Source organism: Rhinatrema bivittatum, chromosome 4 (genome assembly GCF_901001135.1).
Source record: "Rhinatrema bivittatum chromosome 4, aRhiBiv1.1, whole genome shotgun sequence".
In the NCBI taxonomy this organism is placed as follows: domain Eukaryota; kingdom Metazoa; phylum Chordata; class Amphibia; order Gymnophiona; family Rhinatrematidae; genus Rhinatrema; species Rhinatrema bivittatum.
The window spans coordinates 85,268,659-85,295,969 of record NC_042618.1 but is presented as its reverse complement, the minus strand read 5'-3'; the positions used below and the strand labels follow the sequence as shown (position 1 = coordinate 85,295,969).

Here is a 27,311-nt window from a genome sequence, read left to right as displayed (position 1 = left end):
ACCCCCACGCACTCTCTGAAGATGCCATGCACTCTCACAAGTCCCTCTCTTCATCTCACCTTTTCCAGCTGTCCTGATTTACTGTACTTCTCTTCCGCAAACACCAGCTCCATCTCGCTCACATCGTTGTTTAAGATGAAGCAAACTTTGGTCTTGTAGAACTCCGGGTCATCGGTTTCAAAGTACTTAAGGCAGAGAAAGGAAAATTAGTTCTTACCTGATAATTTTCGTTCCTGTAGTACCACGGATCAGTCCAGACCATGGGTTAAGCCCCCGTTCCAGCAGGTGGAGACAGACCAGAATTCTGAGGCTGCCCATATAAGGACGGAACCTACCCAGGAACCCTCAGTATAACTATTGTCAAAGCAGAAAGGTATAAGATCAAGCAAGTACCAGGATAAATAACAAATATAATTTAAAACGAGATAACAATTGAATAACAATTGAATGACTCTTGTATAACTACCCCTGATCATCGCAAAGATGCTTCCGGTGCCTAAACAGTAAATCCCAGAAGATGATGCAGGAAACAAAATAGAGAAAAAAACCTTTAAGAAGGAAAAAACAAGAACAAGTCGAGCGGACAGAATAAGAACGGGCGGGTGTCTGGACTTATCCGTGGTACTACAGGAATGAAAATTATCAGGTAAGAACTAATTTTCCTTTCCCTGTACGTACCCGGATTAGTCCAGACCATGGGATGTCCCAAAGCTTCCCTACAGAGGGTGGGACCCAGACAGTCCTGCTCGAAGAACCTGTCGACCAAAGGAACCAAAGGCTGGAGCCTGAACATCAAGTCGGTAGTGACGAGCAAAAGTATGAAGAGACTTCCAAGTAGCCGCCCTACATATTTCTTGTGGCAACACCGAATGAGACTCCGCCCAAGAAGTTGCTTGAGAACTTAAAGAATGAGCTTTAAGGCCTTCTGGAACTGGTCGGCCCTTGCAAATGTAGGCTGAAGAAATTGCCTTCTTCAACCAGCGAGCAATCGTAGCCTTAGAGGCTTGCTTCCCCCTGTTGGGACCACTCCACAGAACGAAAAGATGATCGGAAACTCAAAAATCATTAGTGACCTCAAGATAATGCAACAAGACTCGCTTGACGTCAAGACGACGGAGATCACTATTACCAGAAGCCGCTAGATCCTCTGGTGAAAAAGCAGGGAATTCAATGGACTGGTTAATATGAAAAGATGAGACAGCCTTAGGTAAGAAAGAAGGTACGGCCCTTAGGGAAACGCCCGAGTCCGAAAAACGTAAGAAGGGGTCCCTACAAGAAAGAGCTTGAAGCTCAGACACTCTCTTGGCGGAAGAGATAGCAACCAGGAAAACAGTCTTGAGAGTCAAGTCTTTGAGAGTGGCATGACGAAGGGGCTCAAACGGAGCCGTACAGAGAGCTCGAAGCACCAAATTCAAATTCCACGAAGGACAAATAGACTGAACAGGAGGCTTTAAATGCTTAGCGCCTCTAAGAAAACGCACGACATCCGGATGAGAGGCGACAGGCCGACCCTCAATGGTGCCCAGGAGAGAACCAAGGGCAGAGACCTGAACGCGCAGAGGGCTAACTGAAAGACCTTTGGAGAGACCACGCTGAAGAAAAGAAAGTAACCCCGCAACAGAAGGCGAGCGAGCCGAAACACCCAACTCTTCACAAACAGTCTCAAAAACCTTCCAGACTCTCACATAAGTAAGAGAAGTTGATTGTTTGCGGGCCCTGAGAAGGGTGGCAATAACTTCATCTTTATAACCTCTGCACCTTAAACGTCTCCATTCAAAAGCCATGCCGCTAGATAGAAGTGATCCACCTGGTCGGACAAAGAGGTCCGTCCGCTGAGAGATTCACCAGATCCGTAAACCACGGCCGTCGGGGCCACTCGGGAGCCACGAGATTGACCGGACCGCGATGGAGTTCTATTCTCCGAAGAACCTTCCCCACTAACGGCCACGGAGGGAACACATGGAGAAGAACGTCAGAGGGCCAGGGAAGAACTAGCGCGTCCACCCCTTCTGAACAATGCTCCCTCCACCGGCTGAAGAACCGGGGAGCCTTGGCGTTGGCTAGAGTCGCCATGAGGTCCAGGTGAGGGGGACCCCACCTGTGCACGATTAGGTCCATCGCCTCGAGTGACAGCTCCCACTCGCCGGGGTCGAGATGTTGACGACTGAGAAAGTCAGCTTGAATATTCTCTTTGCCCGCTATGTGGGAAGCTGCCAGGCGATCCAAGTGCTTCTCTGCCCAAAGAAAAAGCTTGCTGGTCTCTAACGCCATTAGACGACTTCGAGTTCCCCCCTGTCGATTTATGTAAGCTACCGTGGTGGAATTGTCTGATAGAACTCGGACAGCTTTGTGACGGATCAGAGGAAGAAAGAACTTGAGGGCTAGGAAAACTGCTCAGGCTTCTAGACAATTGATGTGCCATCGAGATTGGGACAGGGACCAGAACCCTTGTGTCGTTTGAGATTGACAGACCGCTTCCCCATCTGGAGAGACTGGCATCTGTCGTTACTATGACCCAAGAGGGAGTCAAAAGAGGCATCCCCCTGAGAAGATGGGCCGGGGAAAACCACCATTGAATGCTGGCGATGATAAAGTCGGAGAAAGGAAGAATCTCCTGATACTGTTCGGATACCGGTTTCAACGGGACAATAATGCTTTCTGTAAAGGATGCATATGAGCAAACGCCCAGGGGACGAGATCGATCGTGGAGGCCATGGTCCCTAGGATCTGGAGGTAATCCCACGCCGTGGGAAGAGGGAGAGAAACAAATATGTTCAACTGATCTATCAGATTGATTGTCCTCGAGTCTGAAAGAAAAACCTTCCCAATCCGAGTGTTGAAAAGAGCGCCTAAGAATTCCAGCTCTTGCGAGAGCTGAAGGGAGATGTGAGAAGTGCCAAAACTCTATCCACTGTGAGCGTGCAGAGAGAGACAGATTTGGCCCTTATCAACCAATCGTCCAGATAAGGATGGACCAAAATCCCTTCCCGGCGAAGAGCCACTGCAATGACTACCATGATCTTGGTAAAGGTGCGGGGGAGCAGTGGCAAGACCGAACGGGAGAGCCCGAAACTGAAAGTATTGACCTAGGATCTGAAAACGAAGGAATTTCTGATGTTCCTGACGAATGGGGATGTGAAAATAAGCCTCCTTCAGATCTAGGGAAGCCAGAAATTCCCCGGGACGAACCGCTGCAATTACCGCCCGCAGGGTTTCCATTTTGAAACGGGGAACCCTGAGGGCCTGATTGACCCTTTTGAGATCCAGAATGGGACGGAAAGAATCGCCCTTTTTGGGAACAACGAAGTAAATCGAATATTGGCCGGCGCCCCTTTCGTGTACCGGAACTGGAATGATTGCCCCCAGTTCCTGAAGATTCAACAGGGTGTGGCAAACCGCCGGTCGCTTGGAATGGCCGCAAGGGGAAACGATGTAGAGATCCAGAAGGTGTCTGGCAAAATCTAATGCATAACCGTGCTTTATTACATCGAGGACCCAAAGGTCGGAAGTTATTTTGGCCCACTCCTCGAGAAACATGGAAAGATGCCCACCTAAGTTTCGAGCGGAGGAATGGACCGGCCGAATCTCATTGGGGAGCTGACAGAGGTGGTGGGCTGCTGACGGCCATCTCGGAAACCTCGACGGCCGCGAAAGGAATGGGACCAAGACTGTGACCTGGATACCCCACCCCTGGGAAAAGATCCACGGGCTCTCTTAACATAACGGCGATTCCCCCTAAAGCGAGAACGAGTCGGAAAGAAGGACTTCGACTGTTTGGGATGGTCCTCTGGCAGCTTATGAACCTTGTTTTCCCCCAAGGACTGAATAAGCTGTTCTAGGTCCTCACCAAAAAGCAATTTACCCTTACAAGGAAGATTGCCCAACCGAGTCTTAGAAGAAGCATCAGCAGACCAATTGCGCAACCAGAGAAGACGTCTGGCAGATACCGCAGAAACCATAGCTTTAGCTTGAGCACGAAGCAAATCATATAGTGCATCCGCACCATATGCTATGGCACCCTCCAAATGTTCAGCTTGCTCAGCCTCTGCAGACGGGAGGTCCTGGGTGCTGAGTAATTGCTGCATCCACCTAAGACTTGCCCGCTACATGAGACTGCTGCAAATTGTCGCCCAGACACCAAGAGCTAAGACTTCAAAAATACGTTTTAAGTAAAATTCAAGTTTACGGTCCTGTACATCCCGTAATGCTGTGGCACCCACCACCGGGATGGTAGTGTGCTTTGTCACCGCGGTGACAGAAGAATCCAGTTTGGGAATTTTTAACATGTCCAGGCAGTCCTCAGGGAACGGGTATAGTTTATCCATAGCTCTCCCAACGCGGAGACCCATCTCCGGAGATTCTCATTCCCTGAGGAGGAGCAAGCGATGCATAGGATGAAAAGGGAAAGTACGCGGTAAGTCCCGCCAGGACCGGGTCCGCATTTGGCGTCATCGCTGCAGCCACAGAATCATCTGGGGGGGCATCAATTCCCAGTTCAAGAACGAAGGGAATAAGCGGCTCCAACTCTTCCCGCCGGAATAAAAGGAGAACACGCGGATCACCACCCTCTAAGGGGGGGAGAGTGGAATCATCCTCATCATCCCCAACATCAGGCGGGTCCAAAGCAGGCGGGGGAGGAGGGTCTGCCGCGAGAGGGGGGGCTTCAGGGACTAAGCGAACCCTAACAGGGCCCTGAGGGTCCGAACCAACTCGGGGGAAGGCCTAGGAAAATTAGGAGGGATTGGAGTGGGGGGAACAACGGGGGGGGGGGTACACCTCCCTTTGCAGACTGGCCAGATAAGACTCATGCATTAAAAGAATAAATTCTGAAGAAAAACGGGTCCGGGCCGAATTTTTTGCTGGGGGGGGGGGGGGGGGGGGGGGGTGAGGTGAGGGGAGGTCAGAGCCAGCACCCCGGGAGCGAACCGGGCTCAAATCGGGGGGAAAACATGAAGGAATTGAGTCTCCTGCCCCCGGAGAAGCAGGAAGAGAAGGATCTGAAAAATTCAAAATGGCCGCCGCAGCCGCGCGGTCCCGGGGCTGAAACGACTTTGCAGCACGTCGGGGAGTCCTTCCCCGGGGTTGAATTGAAGGCGAATCAAAAGAGGAGCCTTCACCCCCAGAAAGGCACCTGGAACAAACACCTTCGCGGGAGAGTCGGGAGGCCGACTCTCCAAAGGCAACACAGCAAAGTGGCCGGGGCATGAGGAGGGAGCAGCGATGTAATTACAAACAGCTGAGCTGGGAGCCCCAGAGGAGAAAGGCGGGAGATTGAACCACGCACTCTCCTCACAAAATTCAAAACTGCTGCAATTAACGGTTTGTTTTTTTTAAAGAAACAGTATAGAAAACAAGGTCTCTGTGAAAGTTTAAAGAAAGAGATAATTTATTTTGAAACTCAGAATCAGGGGAATGAAACTCGTCCCTGAAATCACAACCGAGGAATGGACATCTCGAGGCACAGCAGCAGGTAAGTGGGGAGAGGGACTGGCACCACCAGTATCACCCACACAGGTCACCGGGAAGGGAACATAGGCTGATAATAATCAAGGAGCAAAGCCACCCTAGGAACCCCAAGAGCGAGGGAGACAAAAGTGTCTGCCCTGACACAGAACAAAAGAGAAAAAAAAATTCACTTTTGAAAATATTTATTCATTCTTTTTTTTTAAGAAAGCAAACTATAAAGGTACTTGCGTGAGCTTGCCCTTAAGAAAGTAGAAAGAACCCAGAGGGCAAGCTAAACAGGGAACCAAGGGTGAGCTGTTCCACCTGCTGGAGGCAGACAAACACTGAGGGTTCCTGGGTGGGTTCCGTCCTTATATGGGCAGCCTCAGAACTCTGGTCTGTCTCCACCTGCTGGAGACAGACAAACACTGAGGGTTCCAGGGTGGGTTCCGTCCTTATATGGGCAGCCTCAGAACTCTGGTCTGTCTCCACCTGCTGGAGGCAGACAAACACTGAGGGTTCCAGGGTGGGTTCCGTCCTTATATGGGCAGCCTCAGAACTCTGGTCTGTCTCCACCTGCTGGAGGCAGACAAACACTGAGGGTTCCTGGGTGGGTTCCGTCCTTATATGGGCAGCCTCAGAACTCTGGTCTGTCTCCACCTGCTGGAGACAGACAAACACTGAGGGTTCCTGGGTGGGTTCCGTCCTTATATGGGCAGCCTCAGAACTCTGGTCTGTCTCCACCTGCTGGAGACAGACAAACACTGAGGGTTCCTGGGTGGGTTCCGTCCTTATATGGGCAGCCTCAGAACTCTGGTCTGTCTCCACCTGCTGGAGACAGACAAACACTGAGGGTTCCTGGGTGGGTTCCGTCCTTATATGGGCAGCCTCAGAACGCTGGTCTGTCTCCACCTGCTGGAGACAGACAAACACTGAGGGTTCCAGGGTGGGTTCCGTCCTTATATGGGCAGCCTCAGAACTCTGGTCTGTCTCCACCTGCTGGAGACAGACAAACACTGAGGGTTCCTGGGTGGGTTCCGTCCTTATATGGGCAGCCTCAGAACTCTGGTCTGTCTCCACCTGCTGGAGACAGACAAACACTGAGGGTTCCTGGGTGGGTTCCGTCCTTATATGGGCAGCCTCAGAACTCTGGTCTGTCTCCACCTGCTGGAGACAGACAAACACTGAGGGTTCCAGGGTGGGTTCCGTCCTTATATGGGCAGCCTCAGAACTCTGGTCTGTCTCCACCTGCTGGAGACAGACAAACACTGAGGGTTCCTGGGTGGGTTCCGTCCTTATATGGGCAGCCTCAGAACTCTGGTCTGTCTCCACCTGCTGGAGACAGACAAATACTGAGGGTTCCAGGGTGGGTTCTGTCCTTATATGGGCAGCCTCAGAACTCTGGTCTGACTCCACCTGCTGGAGACAGAAACACTGAGGGTTCCTGGGTGGGTTCTGTCCTTATATGGGCAGCCTCAGAACTCTGGTCTGTCTCCACCTGCTGGAGACAGACAAACACTGAGGGTTCCTGGGTGGGTTCCGTCCTTATATGGGCAGCCTCAGAACTCTGGTCTGTCTCCACCTGCTGGAGACAGACAAACACTGAGGGTTCCTGGGTGGGTTCCGTCCTTATATGGGCAGCCTCAGAACTCTGGTCTGTCTCCACCTGCTGGAGACAGACAAATACTGAGGGTTCCAGGGTGGGTTCTGTCCTTATATGGGCAGCCTCACAACTCTGGTCTGACTCCACCTGCTGGAGACAGACAAACACTGAGGGTTCCAGGGTGGGTTCCGTCCTTATATGGGCAGCCTCAGAACTCTGGTCTGTCTCCACCTGCTGGAGACAGACAAACACTGAGGGTTCCTGGGTGGGTTCCGTCCTTATATGGGCAGCCTCAGAACTCTGGTCTGTCTCCACCTGGAGACAGACAAACACTGAGGGTTCCTGGGTGGGTTCCGTCCTTATATGGGCAGCCTCAGAACTCTGGTCTGTCTCCACCTGTGGGAACGGGGGCTTAACCCATGGTCTGGACTGATCCGGGTACGAACAGGGAAACAGATTTTGTTAAGACTACATGCAAAATTAATCACCCCAAAGACATACTGCATATCCAGGACACTGACACTGGACGACTCTGTTGCTAGTTTGAAACACAAAGCCTCTGCCTGCCAACCTGTACCTGGGTTATCAAGCCATCACATCATAAGGACAGCAGCTTCAAAAACACAGCAGGCTTTCCACCCACCCACACAGTTTTAGCACAGGCAGCAGCAGTGCAAGCTTCCTACACACAAACACATCCCCTCCAGAGTACAGGGAAAGCGTGAGCAGCAGCAGTGCAAGCTTCCTATACACACACACACACACACACATACACAGCCTCTCCAGAGTACAGGTAAAGTGTGGATAGCAGCAGTGCAAGCTTCCTATACACACACACACACACACACATACACATCCTCTCCAGAGTACAGGTACAGTGTGGATAGCAGCAGTGCAAGCTTCCTACACACACACACACAAACACACACATCCTCTCCAGAGTACAGGGAATGCGTGGGCAGCAGCAATGCAAGCTTCCTATACACACACACACACATACACAGCCTCTCCAGAGTACAGGTAAAGTGTGGGCAGCAGCAGTGCAAGCTTCCTATACACACACACACACACACACACACATCCCCTCCAGAGTACAGGGAATGCGTGGGCAGCAGCAGTGCAAGCTTCCTATACACACACACACACATACACACATACACAGCCTCTCCAGAGTACAGGTAAAGTGTGGGCAGCAGCAGAGCAGCAGTGCAAGCTTCCTATACACACACACACACAGCTTCTCCAGAGTACAGGTAAAGTGTGGGCAGCAGCAGAGCAGCAGTGCAAGCTTCCTATACACACACACACACAGCTTCTCCAGAGTACAGGGAAAGCGTGAGCAGCAGCAGTGCAAGCTTCCTACACACACACACAGCCTCTCCAGAGTACAGGGAATGCGTGGGCAGCAGCAGTGCAAGCTTCCTATACACACACACACACACACACACACACACCCCCTCTCCAGAGTACAGGTAAAGCGTGGGCAGCAGCAGAGCAGCTTCCTACACACACACACACAGCCTCTCCAGAGTACAGGTAAAGCGTGAGCAGCAGCAGTGCAAGCTTCCTACACACACACACACACACCCTCTCCAGAGTACAGGTACAGTGTGGGCAGCAGCAGTGCAAGCTTCCTACACACACACACACACACGTACACATCCTCTCCAGTGTACGGGTACAGTGTGCACAGCAGTGCAAGCTTCCTATATACACACACACATCCTCTCCAGAGTACAGGTAAAGCGTGGGCAGAAGCAGTGCAAGCTTCCTATACACACACACACATCCTCTCCAGAGTACAGGTAAAGCGTGAGCAGCAGCAGTGCAAGCTTCCTACACACACACACACACCCTCTCCAGAGTACAGGTACAGTGTGGGCAGCAGCAGTGCAAGCTTCCTACACACACACACACACACACACGTACACATCCTCTCCAGAGTACGGGTACAGTGTGCACAGCAGTGCAAGCTTCCTATATACACACACACATCCTCTCCAGAGTACAGGTAAAGCGTGGGCAGAAGCAGTGCAAGCTTCCTATACACACATCCTCTCCAGAGTACAGGTAAAGCGTGGGCAGCAGCAGTGCAAGCTTCCTATATACACACACACACACACACGTACACATCCTCTCCAGAGTAAAGGTAAAGCGTGGGCAGCAGCAGTGCAAGCTTCCTATACACACACACAGCCTCTCCAGAGTAAAGGTAAAGTGTGGGCAGCAGCAGTGCAAGCTTCCTATACACACACACACAAACACATCCTCTCCAGAGTACAGGTAAAGCGTGAGCAACAGCAGTGCAAGCTTCCTATACACACACACACACACACACACACATCCTCTCCAGAGTACAGGTAAAGCGTGAGCAGCAGCAGTGCAAGCTTCACACACACACACATTCTCTCCAGAGTACAGGTAAAGCGTGAGCAGCAGCAGTGCAAGCTTCCTATACACACACACACACATACACATCCTCTTCAGAGTACAGGTAAAGCGTGAGCAGCAGCAGTGCAAGCTTCCTATACACACACACACACATACACATCCTCTTCAGAGTACAGGTAAAGCGTGAGCAGCAGCAGTGCAAGCTTCCTACACACACACACACACGTACACATCCTCTCCAGAGTACAGGTAAAGCGTGAGCAGCAGCAGTGCAAGCTTCCTACACACACACACACACACACACACGTACACATCCTCTCCAGAGTACAGGTAAAGCGTGAGCAGCAGCAGTGCAAGCTTCTTACACACACACACACACACACACACACACACACACGTACACATCCTCTCCAGAGTACAGGTACAGTGTAGGCAACAGCAGCGCAAGCTTCCTACACACACACACACACACACACACACACGTACACATCCTCTCCAGAGTACAGGTAAAGCGTGAGCAGCAGCAGTGCAAGCTTCTTACACACACACACACACACACACACACACACACACACATCCCCTCCAGAGTACAGGTAAAGCGTGAGCAGCAGCAGTGCAGGCTTCCTACACACACACACACACACCTCATCTCCAGAGTACAGGTAAAGCGTGGGCAGCAGCAGTGCAAGCTTCCTACATACACACACACACACACACACACCACCTCCAGAGTACAGGTAAAGCATGGGCAGCAGCAGTGCAAGCTTCCTACACACACACACACATCTCCAGAGTACAGGTAAAGCATGGGCAGCAGCAGTGCAAGCTTCCTATACACACACACACCCTCTCCAGAGTACAGGTAAAGCGTGAGCAGCAGCAGTGCAAGCTTCCTATACACACACACACATCCTCTCCAGAGTACAGGTAAAGCGTGAGCAGCAGCAGCGCAAGCTTCCTACACACACACACACACACATCCTCTCCAGAGTACAGGTACAGTGTGGGCAGCAGCAGTGCAAGCTTCCTATACACACACACACATCCTCTCCAGAGTACAGGTACAGTGTGGGCAGCAGCAGTGCAAGCTTCCTATGCACACACACACACACACACATCCTCTCCAGAGTACAGGTACAGTGTGGGCAGCAGCAGCAGCGGAAGCTTCCTATACACACACACACATACACAGCCTCTCCAGAGTACAGGTACAGTGTGAGCAGCAGCAGTGCAAGCTTCCTATACACACACACACACATACACAGCCTCTCCAGAGTACAGGTAAAGTGTGAGCAGCAGCAGTGCAAGCTTCCTATACACACACACACACACACACATCCTCTCCAGAGTACAGGTAAAGCGTGGGCAGCAGCAGTGCAAGCTTCCTACACACACACACACACATCTCCAGAGTACAGGTAAAGCATGGGCAGCAGCAGTGCAAGCTTCCTATACACACACACACCCTCTCCAGAGTACAGGTAAAGCGTGAGCAGCAGCAGTGCAAGCTTCCTATACACACACACACACACACACATCCTCTCCAGAGTACAGGTAAAGCGTGAGCAGCAGCAGCGCAAGCTTCCTACACACACACACACACACACCCTCTCCAGAGTACAGGTACAGTGTGGGCAGCAGCAGTGCAAGCTTCCTATACACACACACACACACACATCCTCTCCAGAGTACAGGTACAGTGTGGGCAGCAGCAGTGCAAGCTTCCTATGCACACACACACACACATCCTCTCCAGAGTACAGGTACAGTGTGGGCAGCAGCAGCAGCGGAAGCTTCCTATACACACACACACATACACAGCCTCTCCAGAGTACAGGTACAGTGTGAGCAGCAGCAGTGCAAGCTTCCTATACACACACACACACACACATACACAGCCTCTCCAGAGTACAGGTAAAGTGTGAGCAGCAGCAGTGCAAGCTTCCTATACACACACACACACACACACACAGCCTCTCCAGAGTACAGGTACAGTGTGAGCAGCAGCAGTGCAAGCTTCCTATACACACACACACACACACATCCTCTCCAGAGTACAGGTACAGTGTGGGCAGCAGCAGTGCAAGCTTCCTATACACACACACACACACACACACATCCTCTCCAGAGTACAGGTACAGTGTGAGCAGCAGCAGTGCAAGCTTCCTGTACACACACACACACACATCCTCTCCAGAGTTCAGGTACAGTGTGGGCAGCAGCAGTGCAAGCTTCCTATACACACACACACACACACACACATCCTCTCCAGAGTACAGGTAAAGCGTCAGCAGCAGCAGTGCAAGATTCCTATACACACACACACACACAGCCTCTCCAGAGTACAGGTACAGTGTGGGCAGCAGCAGCGCAAGCTTCCTATACACACACACACACACACATCCTCTCCAGAGTACAGGTAAAGCGTCAGCAGCAGCAGTGCAAGATTCCTATACACACACACACACACAGCCTCTCCAGAGTACAGGTACAGTGTGGGCAGCAGCAGCGCAAGCTTCCTATACACACACACACCCTCTCCAGAGTACAGGTAAAGCGTCAGCAGCAGCAGTGCAAGATTCCTATACACACACACACACACACACACAGCCTCTCCAGAGTACAGGTACAGTGTGGGCAGCAGCAGCGCAAGCTTCCTATACACACACACACACACACACATCCTCTCCAGAGTACAGGTACAGTGTGGGCAGCAGCAGTGCAAGATTCCTATACACACACACACACACACATCCTCTCCAGAGTACAGGTACAGTGTGGGCAGCAGCAGTGCAAGATTCCTATACACACACACACACACACACACAGCCTCTCCAGAGTACAGGTACAGTGTGGGCAGCAGCAGTGCAAGATTCCTATACACACACACACACACACACAGCCTCTCCAGAGTACAGGTACAGTGTGGGCAGCAGCAGCGCAAGCTTGCACTACAGAACAGGCACAGCACAGGCAGCAGCAGTGATAGCTTCCACCACAGAACAGGTGAGGCAGCAGCAGTGAAACCTTTGCTGCACAATATCCAGTTACTGAATATGACCCCTGCTTTGCTAAGACCTCATCTAAGAAAGTGACGATAGCGCCCTCTTCATATCAAGTCACTGATTGGCTCCCACACAATATTTTTTTCACTTTTGAAAGCTGGATATCTTCTGGGTGCATATGCAGCCCCGTGATGGGGGAAAGCTCTCGCCTTGCAGGGGATGCAGAGGCCTATGACTGGGGCACATACTCACCTTGTAGTGCATGCGCAATCCTATGATTTGTGCTAGGAAGGAGCGTGTAAACCGTGCACGCACCAGCTGCTTGTATGCACCCCCCAGGCAGGATTCATACAGACACTTCCCCACCATTCGTCCTGCAAACTCATAAACCTTTAGTCGCAGCATGGGGGGGCGGTTTGGATTTGGATGAACCTGCACAAGGAGAACAGAAAAAAACTCTATAGAGCATAAAGATGAAGCAGCTAAGTTATCCTATGGCTCCAAAGCTGCCAGCTCTGCCCTAGTGCCCGTCTGAACCATGCTGCTTCCCCTCTAGTTTAGGGATGGATCCTACCACATACGGTCAAAAGCATAGGCCTCTTCTAATAAGGTCAAAAACAATAAAAACAGGATGACAAAATGAACAAATGAAACCACTTTTGTTATCCTTGTCCTAATATTAGCATGAACACAGCACCAGATAAATAAGTGATAAGTATTGGAATAACTGCTGTGATTCTGCCTGTCATGCAGCCTCCCAACCACCAGAGGCCCTCCGGGAGCTGCCTCTACCCTCTTTCCAGCTTTAGTCTTGGTGACCTCATGACTCGGCAGATCTCTGCCTATTTAGCCCTGCCTCAGTCTACGCTAGTCTGTGCCTTGTCATTGAGGCTGAGACTGCTCGGCTCCTTGCTTGGCCCTCATGCTTTGTGGCTTTCCAAAGCTTTCTCGCCTTGTACTCTTTGTGGCTCTCTACAGCTTTCTGCCTTGTGGCTTCACGAAGCAGCCCGTCTCTAAGCCTTCTGCCTTCCCCAAGCAGCCCGTCTCTAAGCCTTCTGCCTTCCCCAAGCAGCCTGTCTCTAGCCTTGTCTTCTGCCTTCCCCAAGCAGCCCGTCTCTAAGCCTTCTGCCTTCCCCAAGCAGCCCGTCTCTAGCCTTCTGCCTTCCCCAAGCAGCCTGTCTCTAGCCTTGTCTTCTGCCTTCCCCAAGCAGCCTGTCTCTAGCCTTCTGCCTTCCCCAAGCAGCCTGTCTCTAGCCTTGTCTTCTGCCTTCCCCAAGCAGCCTGTCTCACGCCTTGCTCCCAGGCCTCCTATCTCACGCTTGCCAGTATCATTAACTCCTGTCTTGTTCCAGTGTTGCATCCCAGACATTGGTTCCTGCCTGAGCTTTAGACCCACCAGCCATCCACCTCTTGTGTTGCAGCCTGCATCCCAATTCTCCTCTGGCTCCTGTCTCCAGTCCTGTCTGGTGTCCCTCTTCAGTCCTGCCTGACTTCTGCCTGCACTCTGGATTCCAGTGCAGCTTTAGCATTAGGTCTCTTCCTTGTTTAAGTCCTGCCAGTCACCAGAACCCAAGGGCTCAACCTGCGGAGAAGGTGGTTGATATAGGCAGAAGATCCCCTAGTGTAGCCTGTCCCTGGAGTCCTGGACTATTTCCGTGGAGGTTCCCCAGCCGAGCTGGGTCCACAACCCTAACATAACCCGTCTTTTGCCTCATAATGGGCTACAAACTGTGTCAGACAAAGACACCTCAAGTTCATATATTTACTGGTTCAATAAATTTTTGCAATGTACATATGAACAAACATTATATGAAAAACATATCAAATAAATGCTAAGATTTCTCTCAATGAATGCACAAGAAAAAGTTTTGAAGGCATACAGCTTATTGTACTATGAGATACTTCTGATGCTGTGTTCAATACATCAACACCCAACCCGACATAGGTTCATATTTCGGCAAAAGAATCGCTTGTCTCAGGAGTTCAAATAATGTAGAAAATACATAACACACAAAAATGCATAAAACATAACACACAAAACATCAGAGAGTTCCCCTCACAAATAACAGAGACCCTGGACACGTACATACCTCCACAACTTTCTTTAAAAATGGCGAACAGCTCAAAGATATTGAAAACCCATTCTAAATTTAAAGGGACGTATTAACCAATCATGTCACTGCATCCAAACTTACAGATACATCAACCAATGTCCTTGTAAGTATAAAGACATACACTCACCCACACTACTACAATCATCCAAACACATCCGCCAATCAAAACCTCGTCTCAACATCCACCAACATAAATAAGACAAAACATATAAATGCCAATCAAAATGATGACTGATGACAAATATGAACAGCCCTCAGCCAATCAAAACAACCCTACAAAGTACCTCATCAACAAGCAAACCACTCAATTTCCTTGTTCAATTTGAAAGGATAAACATTATTAAGGGAATAAATCCAATGTTGCTCCTTACGTATAAGCAGTGAGTCAAAATCTCCTCCCACAAACCAAGTGCAACCTTCTCCAATATTGCAAAAGTGAAATTAAAAATTGTGTTTCATCGCTAGGCAATGGACCACCAGCAGCGCTTCTATCCTCTCGAATGATTTATTTATTTATTTATTTGGATTTATATTCCGCTTTTTCACACTTTTTTCAGAGCTTCAAAGTGGATTACATTCAGGTACTGTAGGTATTTCCCTATCCCCAAGGGGCTTACAATCTAAGTTTGTACCCAAGGTCACAAGGAGCGACAGCAGGACTCAAACCCTGCTTTCCTGGTTCGTAGCTCACTGCTCTAACCACTAGACTAGTCCTCCACTAATGATAGAGGTATGGTGCTCCATGATCCTTGTCTGCAATGATAAGAAAATTATTTCCTTACCTGCTAATTTTCGTTCCTGTAGTACCATGGATCAGTCCAGACAGGGGGTTATCTGCCCCTTCCAGCAGGTGGAGTCAGAGCAAAAGCTGAGAGGGCGGTTCCTCATAACTGGTGTGCCCTCTGTAAACCTTCAGTATTAAGAACAACCAAGCAATAAGGAAAAACACCTTGGATGGATCAATACAAATTAAAGTACATAAACTATCAACATGACTAAACAAACGTAACCAGAAAGCTCGATCAGCACCAAACCGGTCCTGAAAGAAGAACACAGTCGAGTTAAGAACATAAGAACATGCCATACTGGGTCAGACCAAGGGTCCATCAAGCCCAGCATCCTGTTTCCAAAAGTGGCCAATCCAGGCCATAAGAACCTGGCAAATACCCAAAAATTAAGTCTATTTCATGTTACCATTGCTAGTAATAGCAGTGGCTATTTTCTAAGAGTTGGCAGATTGTCCCCATGAAACCAGAGGGTGGGTGTCTGGACTGATCCATGGTACTACAGGAACGAAAATTAGCAGGTAAGGAAATAATTTTCTTTTCCCTGTACATACCAGGATCAGTCCAGACAGTGGGATGTACCAAAGCTTCCCTAAGTAGGGTGGGCCACTGATAGTCCAGCTTGAATGACCTGAGCCACAAAGGACCCCGAGGTCGATGGTTGAAGATTCAAGTAATAGTGACGCACAAATGTGTGCAAGGACTTCCAGGTAGCTGCTCTGCAAATTTGCTGTGGAGAGACCGCTCGGCGTTCGGCCCAGGAAGCCACCTCAGCGCGGAGAGAATGAGCTTTAATATCTTCTGGGGGAGAATGTCCCGCTCCAACATACACCGCCAAAATGGCTTCCTTCAGCAACCGGGCGATTGTGGTCTTTGAAGCTTTATTCCCCTTCTCAGGACCACTCCAGAGGACAAAAAGATGATCTGATAAATGGAAGTTGTTGGTAACCTCCAAATATCGAAGGAGAGCGCGCTTGACATTTAGGCCCCTAAATTCTCTGGAGTCCTCATCCTGGAATGAAGGCAGTTCCACTAACTGATTCAGGTGAAAGGACGAGACCACCTTTGGAAGAAAAGATGGCACGGTACCCAAGGATACCCTGGAGTCCGTGAAGCATAGATAAGGCTCTCTGCATGACAAGGCCTGAAGCTCCGAGATTCTGCGAGCGGAGCAGATGGAAACCAAGAAAACCGTCTTTAGAGTAAGGTCCTTGAGAGAAGCCCGTTTCAGTGGTTCAAAGGGTGGACTGCCAAGAATTCAAAGGACCGAATTCAAGCTCCAGGAAGGACATAAATTGCGGATCGGAGGTTTCACATGCTTTACTCCCTTTAAGAAATGGACCACATCCGGATGTGTAACAAGGGTAGATCCTTCAGAAGGGTGGACCAGAGCACCAAGGGCTGCCACCTGGACCCGCAGGAATTATAGGCCAATCCCATCTCCAGCCCACGCTGGCAAACTTGTTTACACAGCACAAGACAAGATGTGGGCAATGGTCGCATGCCGTGGAGAGAGGCGTGAGGACTGACTCCAAGCCTCAAACACTTTCCAGACCCGGACATAGGACATGGAGGTGGAAGTCTTCCTAGCCTTGGGAAGAGTGGATATAACCGCCTCCGGGTACCCCTGTCGCCTTAGCCGGCGCCATTCAAAAGCCAGGCCGCTAGACAGAAGCGATCAACCTGGTCGAAAAATACTGGGCCCTGTCGTAGTAGATTCGGCAAATGCCTGAGGCGCAGCGGTCTGTCCACTGCTAGGTTGACTAAGTCGGCAAACCAGGGTCGACGAGGCCACTCCGAAGCCACCAGGATCACGGGCCCCCGGTGACCCTCTATTCGCCTGAGCACCCTTCCCACCAGGGCCCAGGGTGGGAAAACGTAAAGCAGGACGTTCATTGGCCACGGGAGGACTAGGGCATCGATGCCTTCCGCACAGTGTTCTCTTCTGCGGCTGAAGAAGTGCGGAGCCTTCGCGTTCCTCTGCATGGCCATCAGATCCAGATGTGGAGGGCCCCATTGCGTGAAGAGTAGTGACGCTGCCTCCAGGGACAGCTCCCATTCTCCGGGATCTAAGCGCTGACGACTTAGGAAATCCGCTTGAACATTGTCCACTCCTACATTGTGAGACGCCGCCAAACGAGACAGGTGAAGTTCTGCCCACGGCATCAGCTGGTCGGCCTCTCGAGCAATATGGAGACTCCGTGTCCCTCCTTGACGGTCGATGTATGCAACCATCGTTGCGTTGTCAGAGAGGATTCGGACTGCCTGACCTTGGATTAGGGGCAGGAAGCGCTGCAGCGCAAGACGGACCGCTCTGGTCTCCAGACGGTTGATGGGCCACGACACCTGTTCTGGTGTCCATTGCCCCTGCGTCAATTGACGGCTGCACACTGCTCCCCAGTCAGCGAGGCTGGCATCTGTCTTCACGATTAAGAACATAAGAACATAAGAAAATGCCATACTGGGTCAGACCAAGGGTCCATCAAGCCCAGCATCCTGTTTCCAACAGTGGCCAATCCAGGCCATAAGAACCTGGCAAGTACCCCTTGTGGAACCTCCAGCTCCACTCTTCGGAGCAAATGATCCAGGTCTAGCCACCGGGTCAGGCTGTCCAGGGCTAGGGGCAGTAGCGGCAGGAGAGCCTGAAACTCTCGGGACACCGGTTTCCACCGGGATAGTAATGCTCTCTGCAATGGACGCATGTGGGCAAAGGCCCAAGGCATGACATCTATCGTGGAGGCCATGGAACCTAGCATCTGGAAATAGTCCCAAGCCATGGGAGGCTGGAGGTCCCGAAAACACTGAACCTGAAGGAGGAGCGATCGGGCCCGGTCCGGACGAAGAGAGACCGTGCGTCTCTCTTCGTCCGGACCGGAAAGTCGAGACACTGGGATGGAGTGAAGCTGCTGGGATGGAGTGAAGCTGCTCTTGGTAAAATTCATGACCCAACCGAGCGATTGGAGGAGGAGTAACACTCGTTCCACTGAGTGCTGGCCAAGTCCCTGGACTTTGCCTGGATGAGCCAGTTGTCCAAGTAGGAACGGACCAGAATCCCTTCCTTCCACAGGGCTGCCGCCATCACTACCATCACCTTAGTAAAGGTGCGAGGAGCGGTTGCCAGGCCGAATGGCAGGGCCTGGAACTGGAAGTGCTGACCCAAAATCTTGAAGCGGAGAAAGCGCTGGTGTTCCTGCCAGATGGGGATATGCAGATAGGCCTCCGTCAGATCCAAGGACGCTAGGAACTCTCCCTTGTGCACCGCCGCAATCATGGAGCGTAGGGTTTCCATCCTGAAGTGAGGAACCTTGAGAGCCCTGTTGACCAGCTTGAGATCCATGATCGGCCGGAAGGAGCCCTCCTTATTGGGGACTACAAAGTAGACGGAATAATGGCCGAACCCTTGTTCCATCACTGGCACGGGAAGAATGGCTCCCAATTCCCGAAGCCGGTCCAGCGTCTGTCGCACTGCGTCCTGTTTCTTTAATCCGCAAGGGGAGAAGACAAATCGACCTCTGAGAGGTCGAGCAAACTCTAAAGCGTAAACGTGCTTTAGAATATCCAGAACCCACTGGTCTGAGGTAATTGTGGCCCACTCCTCATAGAATAGCGAAAGGCGGCCTCCTATCTGGGGAATTGAAGAGTGGGCCGGCAATATTTCATTGCGGAGATTTAGCAGAAGTCCCTTGGGCGAGGGCGTCTTGGGCTGATCTTCGACCCCGAAAGGAATGAGACCAGGACTGCAATTGTGACGAGGCAGGCCTGTGGGGGTACCGGCTGCCCCCTGGCGAAAGTGCAGTTGTCCTCTGAAACGGTTCTGCGGAGAGCTGTAAGTCCTGGAGCTCCGAGGATGATCTTCCGGTAACTTATGCACCTTATTCTCCCCGAGCGATTTGATGAGTCGATCCAACTCCTCCTCAAACAGCAATTTACCCTTGAAAGGGAGGGAGCCAAGTTGAGACTTGGAGGGGGAATCCGCGGCCCAGTTTCTGAGCCAGAGGAGGCGTCTGGCTGAGACTATGGACACCATGGACCTAGACAGCACCCGTAGAAGATCATACAGTGCGTCCGCACCATATACTATGATGGTTTCCAGCCTTTCCGCCTGTTGTGCCTCCCCTGGAGGCAATTCTTGGGTGCCAAGCAGTTGTTGGAGCCACCGGAGCCCTGCTCGCTGCATCAGGGAGCTACAGACAGCAGCCCAAATTCCCAAGGCAGATACCTCAAAAACCCTCTTCAAATATACCTCAAGTTTGCGGTCCTGCAAATCTCTGAGGGCCGCTCCTCCACTCACTGGAATAGTAGTCTTCTTCGTGACTGCTGAAACTGCAGCATCCATCAGCAGATCCAGGGAGTCCTCGGAGTCTCCCACTCCTTGGACAGCAATTGGAGGAGCATAGGATGAAAAGGAAAGGTCTTCAAAGGCGGCTTGAGCCCCGCCAGGACGGGTCCCCTCTTGTCTGTGCTGTGCTGGTACGAGGAGCATCCTGGGGAGCCTCAATGTCCAACTCGGCCAAGACATGCGAAATGAGCGAATCCAGCTCATCGCTCTGGAAAAGGTGGAGGACTCGAGGATCATCTCCTTCGACTTGCGCCGGGGGCGCAGAGTCAACCAAATCCGGGTCTACCGCAGAGACTGGCAAAGGCGAGAAATTGGCTGTACCCTGGAGGACCCCGAGCAGGGGCGGATTCCCAATGACGACTGGCCCGGGGATTCTCTTTCTACATAAGACATTTTGTATTTATTTCATTCAGCACCATGGACTCATTAGTACTACATACGAAGAAAACATCTATTTTTGTTTTTTTGCTGGCCTAGTGAAGCACTGAGGATTACACCACCTTTGACGCATCCTGATCCCAGCTATAAAACGTTTCACTTGTCATGGATTCCACCACCCTGTGGGTCATCGGGAAGGGCTGCCTGGGCACATTTGCACATCACAGAGCTTCTCCATACCATCTGAGGGTGTTTTTTGTTTTCTTGATCTTGGCGAAAGAGGATGAAAGAAGTGATTAGTAGAAAGTAGGTTATTACTCACCAGTGCTTGGTTGGTGTCGCAAAAACGGGTAAACAGATGATTGGTTGTGTCAAACAAGGCTTTACAGATCAGCTCAAACCACTCCCTGCGAGGTCCCCCCCAGTCCAGAGCTAGAGGAGAAAACACAAACTTCAGCAGTAAGCCCCAAGTTATATTTTTAGAGTAGATTCACCCAATCCCTGATCTCCAAAGCCAGTTCTTCATCAGGCAAACTAGATGGTTTCTAAGGGGTCAAAATTTGGGGAGTGAGGTGGCAAAACCCCTGAAGCCTCCAGTACCACCTACTCACATTTAAGGCACCACACCACAAGAGAGGAGGGGATGGAGGTGGAGAGGGAGAGAAAGGATTCTGGGCAGGTAGGGGGTGGACAGAGAGGATGTTGGGAACTGCAAAATGGGACAAAGATTGGGGTAATAAGTGGGGTTCTGAGGATACTAGGCAGAAAGGGAGGGGGATGCAGAACTTGGTAAAAGGTGAGAAGACAGAGAGGTGTAGATGCAGCTTCCATAGCAGTGAAGGTTCTCCTAGGGCACAGCCTTGCTGATCTTCCTTTTCTCCTTACTTCTACCTGTCCAGCTCTTAGGGCCATTATTCAGAGGCTGGGAATCCGGCTAACATAGCACTGAATATACCCAGCTAGCAGGAAGTTTATCCCGTTAACTTTAGAAAGATTTTCAGGCGCTCCTGAACGTAGCTGGCTATCATAGCTGAATAATGCCAGATATCAGCTTTTATCTGGCCAACCTCAGCCAGGTAAGTGGCGCTGCCCCCAGAATACCTTCAGGTTACCCGGCTAACTTTCAGTTGAGTAACTACTGATTTTCTAATCCTGCCATTTCTCTAGCCAAGTCTGGACTTAGCTGGAGAAATGTCGCTGAATATCGAGCTCTTAGTGCACATTCTGCCCTATAACATGATGGGCAAATTACACAACAAGAGCTGGAAAGTGCACAGGAACTTGAAAATATCACCCGTGAAGGCAATTTGCAAAGCCCTTTCCTCCCAGTCTGCTCTCAGCTGGCTTAAAGAGAAGTGCGAGGTCAGGGGAGAAAATTATGCTTCTTTTCATGGCTTTATTATCTTATTATTGTGCCGTAGTTTTATGTAATGCATTTTTACATTTGTGTTCTGTTGCTTTTGTTGTGATTTGCAGCATAATGGAGAGATTACTTACCTGATAATCTCGTTTTCCTTAGTGTAGGCAGATGGACTCAGAACAAATGGGTATAGTGTGCTCGTGCTAGCAGTTGGAGACGGATCTGACATCAGCACGTAGTACATATACCCCTGCAGGAAGTGCAGAAGCTCAGTAATCTTCCTTGCAAAAGCATTATGGATATATGTGTGACTGACCGATTGATCAACTTAACAGGATTAACCTGACCGATTGACAGTAGCTGGAGACCGCCAGTGTTCTCAACCAGAAGGCGTCGACCCCCGGCAGGGTGGATGCCCTATGTAAGAAAAACATGGCTTACCTTGAATGGGTGAATCCCCATCTATATCGGCAGCCGGGTGGGATGCTGAGTCCATCTGCCTACACTAAGGACAACGAGATTATCAGGTAAGTAATCTCTCCATTTCCTAGCGTGTAGCAGATGGACTCAGAACAAATGGGATGTACAAAAGCTACTCCCGGACTGGGTGGGAGGCTGCCCGAGGTCCGTTTAGGATTGCCCTTGCAAATGCTGTGTCCTCCCTGGCCTGGACGTCCAGACGGTAGAATCTGGAGAAGGTATGGATGGAGGACCACGTTGCCGCTTTACATATCTCTGCAGGCGACAGCATCCTAGTTTCTGCCCAGGAGGCCGCTTGTGCTCTGGTAGAGTGAGCCTTGACCCGTAGAGGTGGTGGTTTTCCCGCGTCTACGTAGGCCGCCTTGATACCTTCTTTGATCCAGCGAGCAATAGTCGCCTGTGAAGCTGCTTCTCCTTGCCTCTTCCCACTGTGAAGGACGAACAGGGGGTCCGTCTTTCGCACTGCTTCCGACATTTCCAGGTATCTGGACAGCAGCCTGCCAATGTTGAGACGACGCAGTATTCGACCTGCTTCCCATTTCTTCAACCCTTCCATGGTTGGCAAGGATATGGTTTGGTTGAGGTGGAAGTGTGAGACAACTTTGGGTAAGAAGGAAGGAACCGTGTGAAGATGGATAGCCTCTGGGGTGATTCTGAGAAACGGATCACAGCAGGACAGCGCTTGTAGCTCTGAGATGCGGTGCGCGCTGAGCATACGGCCAGCAAGAACACCATCTTCAAGGTTAATAAGCGGAGGGACAGGCCTCGGAGGGGTCTGAAGGCAGGTCCCGCTAGGAATTCCAAAACTAGGTTGAGGTTCCACAGGGGCACTGGCCACTTCAGTGGCGGGCGAATGTGTCTGACTCCTTTCAGGGAACGTGAAATGTCTGGGTGTGTGGCAATGCTGTTGCCCTCACTCCTGGGGCCGTAGCAGGATAGCGCTGCCACCTGAACCTTGATTGAATTGAGGGACAGACCCTTCCTGCAGCCCTTCTTGCAGGAAATCCAAAATGATGGGGATCCTAGCGGCATGTGGATTGGTGCCACGAGTTTCGCACCAGGCTTCAAATACTCTTCAGATCCTTATATAAGTTAGTGATATGGAGAACTTTCGTGCTCGGAGGAGTGTATCGATTACCGACCCCGAGTATCCCCCCTCTTCTTCAGTCGGGCCCTCTCAAGGGCCAGACCGTAAGAGAGAATTGAGCTGGATCCTCGTGGAGGATGGGACCTTGTCGTAGCAGGTCCCTGTGAGGGGGTAGGGGTAGTGGCTTCCCTGCCAGTAGTCTTCTCATGTCTGTGTACCAGGGTCTTCTTGGCCAGTCCGGGGCCACCAGAAGAACTAGGCCTCTGTGCCGCTGAATCTTGTGTATAATGGCGCCCAGCAGGGGCCATGGGGGAAAGGCATATAGCAGGACCCCCTGAGGCCATGGCTGTACCAGGGCGTCAATCCCGTGGGATAGAGGATCTCGCCTGCGACTGAAGTATCTGGGTACTTGAGCGTTGGGCCTGTCTGCTAGTAGGTCCATGTCCATAAGAACATAAGAAAATGCCATACTGGGTCAGACCAAGGGTCCATATCAAGCCCAGCATCCTGTTTCCAACAGTGGCCAATCCAGGCCATAAGAACCTGGCAATTACCCAAAAACTAAGTCTATTCCATGTTACCATTGCTAATGGCAGTGGCTATTCTCTAAGTGAACTTAATAGCAGGTAATGGACTTCTCCTCCAAGAACTTATCCAATCCTTTTTTAAACACAGCTATACTAACTGCACTAACCACATCCTCTGGCAACAAATTCCAGAGTTTAATTGTGCGTTGAGTAAAAAAGAACTTTCTCCGATTAGTTTTAAATGTGCCCCATGCTAACTTCATGGAGTGCCCCCTAGTCTTTCTACTATCTGAAAGAGTAAATAACCGATTCCCATCTACCCGTTCTAGACCTCTCATGATTTTAAATACCTCTATCATATCCCCCCTCAGTAGTCTTCTCCAAGCTGAAAAGTCCTAACCTCTTTAGTCTTTCCTCATAGGGGAGCTGTTCCATTCCCCTTATCATTTTGGTAGCCCTTCTCTGTACCTTCTCCATCGCAATTATATCTTTTTTGAGATGTGGCGACCAGAATTGTACACCCGGAGTCCCCCACTGATCCATAATCATCTGGAAGGCCGTGGATGACAGCTGCCACTCCCTCGGGTTTAGGCTTTCTCTGCTGAGGAAGTCTGCCGTGGTGTTGTCCTTCCCGGCGATGTGGACGGCGGAGATGTCCTGGAGATTTGCTTCCGCCCAAGCCATCAGGGGGGCTACTTCTAAGGATACCTGTCGGCTTCTGGTTCCGCCCTGTCGGTTGATGTATGCCACCGTGGTGGCGTTGTCCGACATCACTCTGACTGCTCTGTTTCGAAGTCTGTAGGCAAATTGCAGGCAGGCTAACCTGACTGCCCGTGTCTCCAGTCGGTTGATGTTCCACCCCGACTCCTCTGTGTTCCATTGCCCTTGGGCGGTTAGCTCTTCGCAGTGTGCTCCCCAGCCGCTCAGGCTGGCATCTGTGGTGAGCAGTGTCCAGGTTGGAGCGGACATTTTTGACCCCCGGCTCGTATGGCCGGGCTGCAACCACCAACGTAGCTGAGTCTGCACTCTGGCCTGTAGAGGTAGATGCACGGTGTAGTTCCGTAACCGTGGGCTCCACCGAGATAGGAGGGCGCGTTGTAACGGCCTCATATGAGCCCGTGCCCATGGTACCACTTCCAGAGTGGACGCCATTAGGCCGAGGACCTGTAGGTAATCCCAAACTGTGGGCCGGGTGGTGCTCAGCAGAGTCTGTAAATGATTCCGGAGTCTTGATCTCCTCTTGGAGGTCAGGCTGACTTTGTCTCCCTGGGTGTCGAATCGGACTCCCAGGTATTCCAGTTACTGCGAAGGCTGTAGTGAACTCTTGTTTGTGTGACTACCCATCCTAGGCTTTCCAGAAGAGATATAACTCTGTTGGTTGCCCGGTGGCTCTCCTCCGGTGACTTTGCCCTGATCAGCCAATTGTCCAGGTAGGGATGGACGAGAATTCCTTCCTTCCTGAGTGATGCCGCCACCACTACTATTACCTTGGTAAAGGTCCGCGGCGCGGTGGCCAACCCAAAGGGTAAAGCCCGAAACTGAAAGTGTTGGTTCAGGACTTTGAAGCGTAAGTAGCGCTGGTGATCCCGATGAATTGGGATATGCAAGTAGGCCTCTGACAGATCCAGGGAGGTGAGATACTCCCCTGGCTGTATTGCATTTCTGACTGACCGCAGAGTTTCCATACGAAATCCTGGGACCTTTAAGTGTCTGTTGACTGACTTGAGGTCCAGGACGGGCCTGAAAGTGCCCCCCTTCTTGGGTACGATGAAATAAATGGAGTAATGCCCCGAATTTATCTCCCATGCAGGCACTGGGAATATGGCTTTTAGGGACAGGAGTCTCCACAAGGTAGCTTCCAGTGCCGCCCTCTTGAGGGGTGGACAAGGAGATTCCACATACTTGTCCGGAGGAATACGAAGGAAGTTCAGGTAATACCCTTCTCGGATGATGGCGAGGACCCACTGGTCCGAAGTAATCTCGACCCATCTGCGGTAGAATAGGGTTAGCCTGCCCCCTATGGCTTCTTCCCTCGGATGGGTCAACTGATTTTCATTGTGGGGTGCGGCCGGGACCCGGACCTGAGCCGGTTCCCCTCTTGTTGCACCTGGTCCGAAAGGACTGATTCCTGGTCTGAGAACGGGTGCTTGGTAGCTATTCCTGTAGGGGTTGAAGCGTTGTGAGCTTCTACCTCTGGATGGCCTAGGAAAAGGGCGCTGGTTCCTCCTTGACTTGTCGTCTGGTAGACGGGGTAATGGAGAGGCGCCCCATTTGGTAGCCAGGTTCTCGAGGTCACTGCCGAACAGGAGGGACCCCTTAAAGGGCATTCTTGTAAGGCATGTCTTGGAGGAGGAGTCGGCCGACCAATTTCGTAGCCAGAGCTGTCTCCTGGCTGCCACTGAGGATGATACTCCCTTGGCTGCCATACTGACTAGGTCGGATGCAGCGTCAGTGAGGAATGAGAGAGCTGATTCCATTTCTTCCCCCGGGGTGTTGTTCCTGGCTTGTGATAAACAGGAACGCGTCACCATGCCACCTCAAAGGCTTGTTTCAGAATGGCATCCAGGCGCCGGTCATGTGCATCCTTGAGGGCTGCCCCTCCCTCCACTGGAATGGTGGTGCGCTTCACAATTGCGCAAACTATGGCGTCTACCTTGGGGCACGCCAGCAGCTCCTTGGTTGCCGGGTCCAGGGGGTACATGCTAGATAAGGCCCGACCCCCTTTGAATGAGGCCTCCGGCGCATTCCACTCCAGATCGATTAGCTGCTGTGCTGCTTGCAGGAGGGGAAAATGGTGAGCCGTTTGACGAAGGCCCTCTAGCAGGAGGTTCATTCTAGGTTCCCCTGGGGTGCCTTGGTCCGGGATAGCCAGCTCCGACAGACATTGAGAGACCAGGTCTGGGAGATCCTCCTTAAGAAAGAAGCGTCTCATGGTTCGATACGGCTCTATCCCCGAGGGAAGTTCTCACTCCTCAGGGAGCTCGCCTTCTTCTTCCTCAGAACAATCTGAATCCCCACACGTGGGGCTTCCGGGTGGCGGGGGTCCGTGCCTAGGTCTTGAGGGTCCAGGGGCAGGGTCATCCGGTACGTATGGGTCCGTTCGGGGATCAGACTGCATCTTAACAAAGGCGTGAATCCCCTTGAATAATTCCACCCAGGAGAGCGAAGCAGGTTCTAGCCATAGGGGGCACCAGGTCTCTGGGGTTCCCCGGCTGCTCGCCTCGGCCTGCTAGGTCCGGGGTGTTCCCTGAGGAACTGGCAATTAATCTGGGCTGAGACCGGCCCTGGCCTGGAACTCCCAGGGCCACCTCACATTGGGCACATAGGGAGTCCGCTTCCTCGCTCTGTGTGGTTCTGAGGTGGCATGCTGAGCAGAGGCCTAGAGCTTTTATGCCTGATTCTGGAGGTGCCAGCTCTGTGGATGCATGGGCTCTCATACGCTCCATCGTGTCTGTTACCTCTATGCGCGAGGCTTATGTGCGGAAGATGTGCACCTATTAAGGTGCGCCCAGCAATGTGCGCCTGTCACAAATACCGGCGCCTATGATATGTGCCCAACTACTTTCGGGCGCCTAACATACGCGCCCGTTGCCTGTGCGCTTAATCTGATCTGAGTGCTCGATCGCAGCGGCGACCCAGGGCGGATGGCGACGGCGAGCAGGCAGGCAAGATGGCGACCTCCTTGGCGGTTCTCCATGTAGGCAGACCCCGCTAATCCTCGCTCTTCAGAGACCAGAAAGTAAAGATGTACGCCTTTTACCTGATCTTCGGCGCTTCCCGGCTGCGACCCGGGCGGT

At 51.5% G+C, this 27,311-nt stretch overlaps 1 protein-coding gene across 6 annotated transcripts in view; it reads right to left on the bottom strand.

Annotated features, from left to right (window-relative positions):
• Positions 1-27,311, bottom strand: part of AREL1 (apoptosis resistant E3 ubiquitin protein ligase 1) — a 295,300-nt gene that overhangs the window by 42,853 nt on the left and 225,136 nt on the right. For all 6 annotated transcript variants that reach the window (XM_029598425.1, XM_029598426.1, XM_029598429.1 and 3 more), the window contains exons 13-15: positions 20,383-20,492; positions 12,697-12,876; positions 60-185 (exon numbers count right to left, since the gene is read on the bottom strand). In XM_029598425.1, the coding sequence (XP_029454285.1) occupies positions 60-185; positions 12,697-12,876; positions 20,383-20,492 (416 nt within the window). The remainder of the gene's footprint in view (positions 1-59; positions 186-12,696; positions 12,877-20,382; positions 20,493-27,311) is intronic.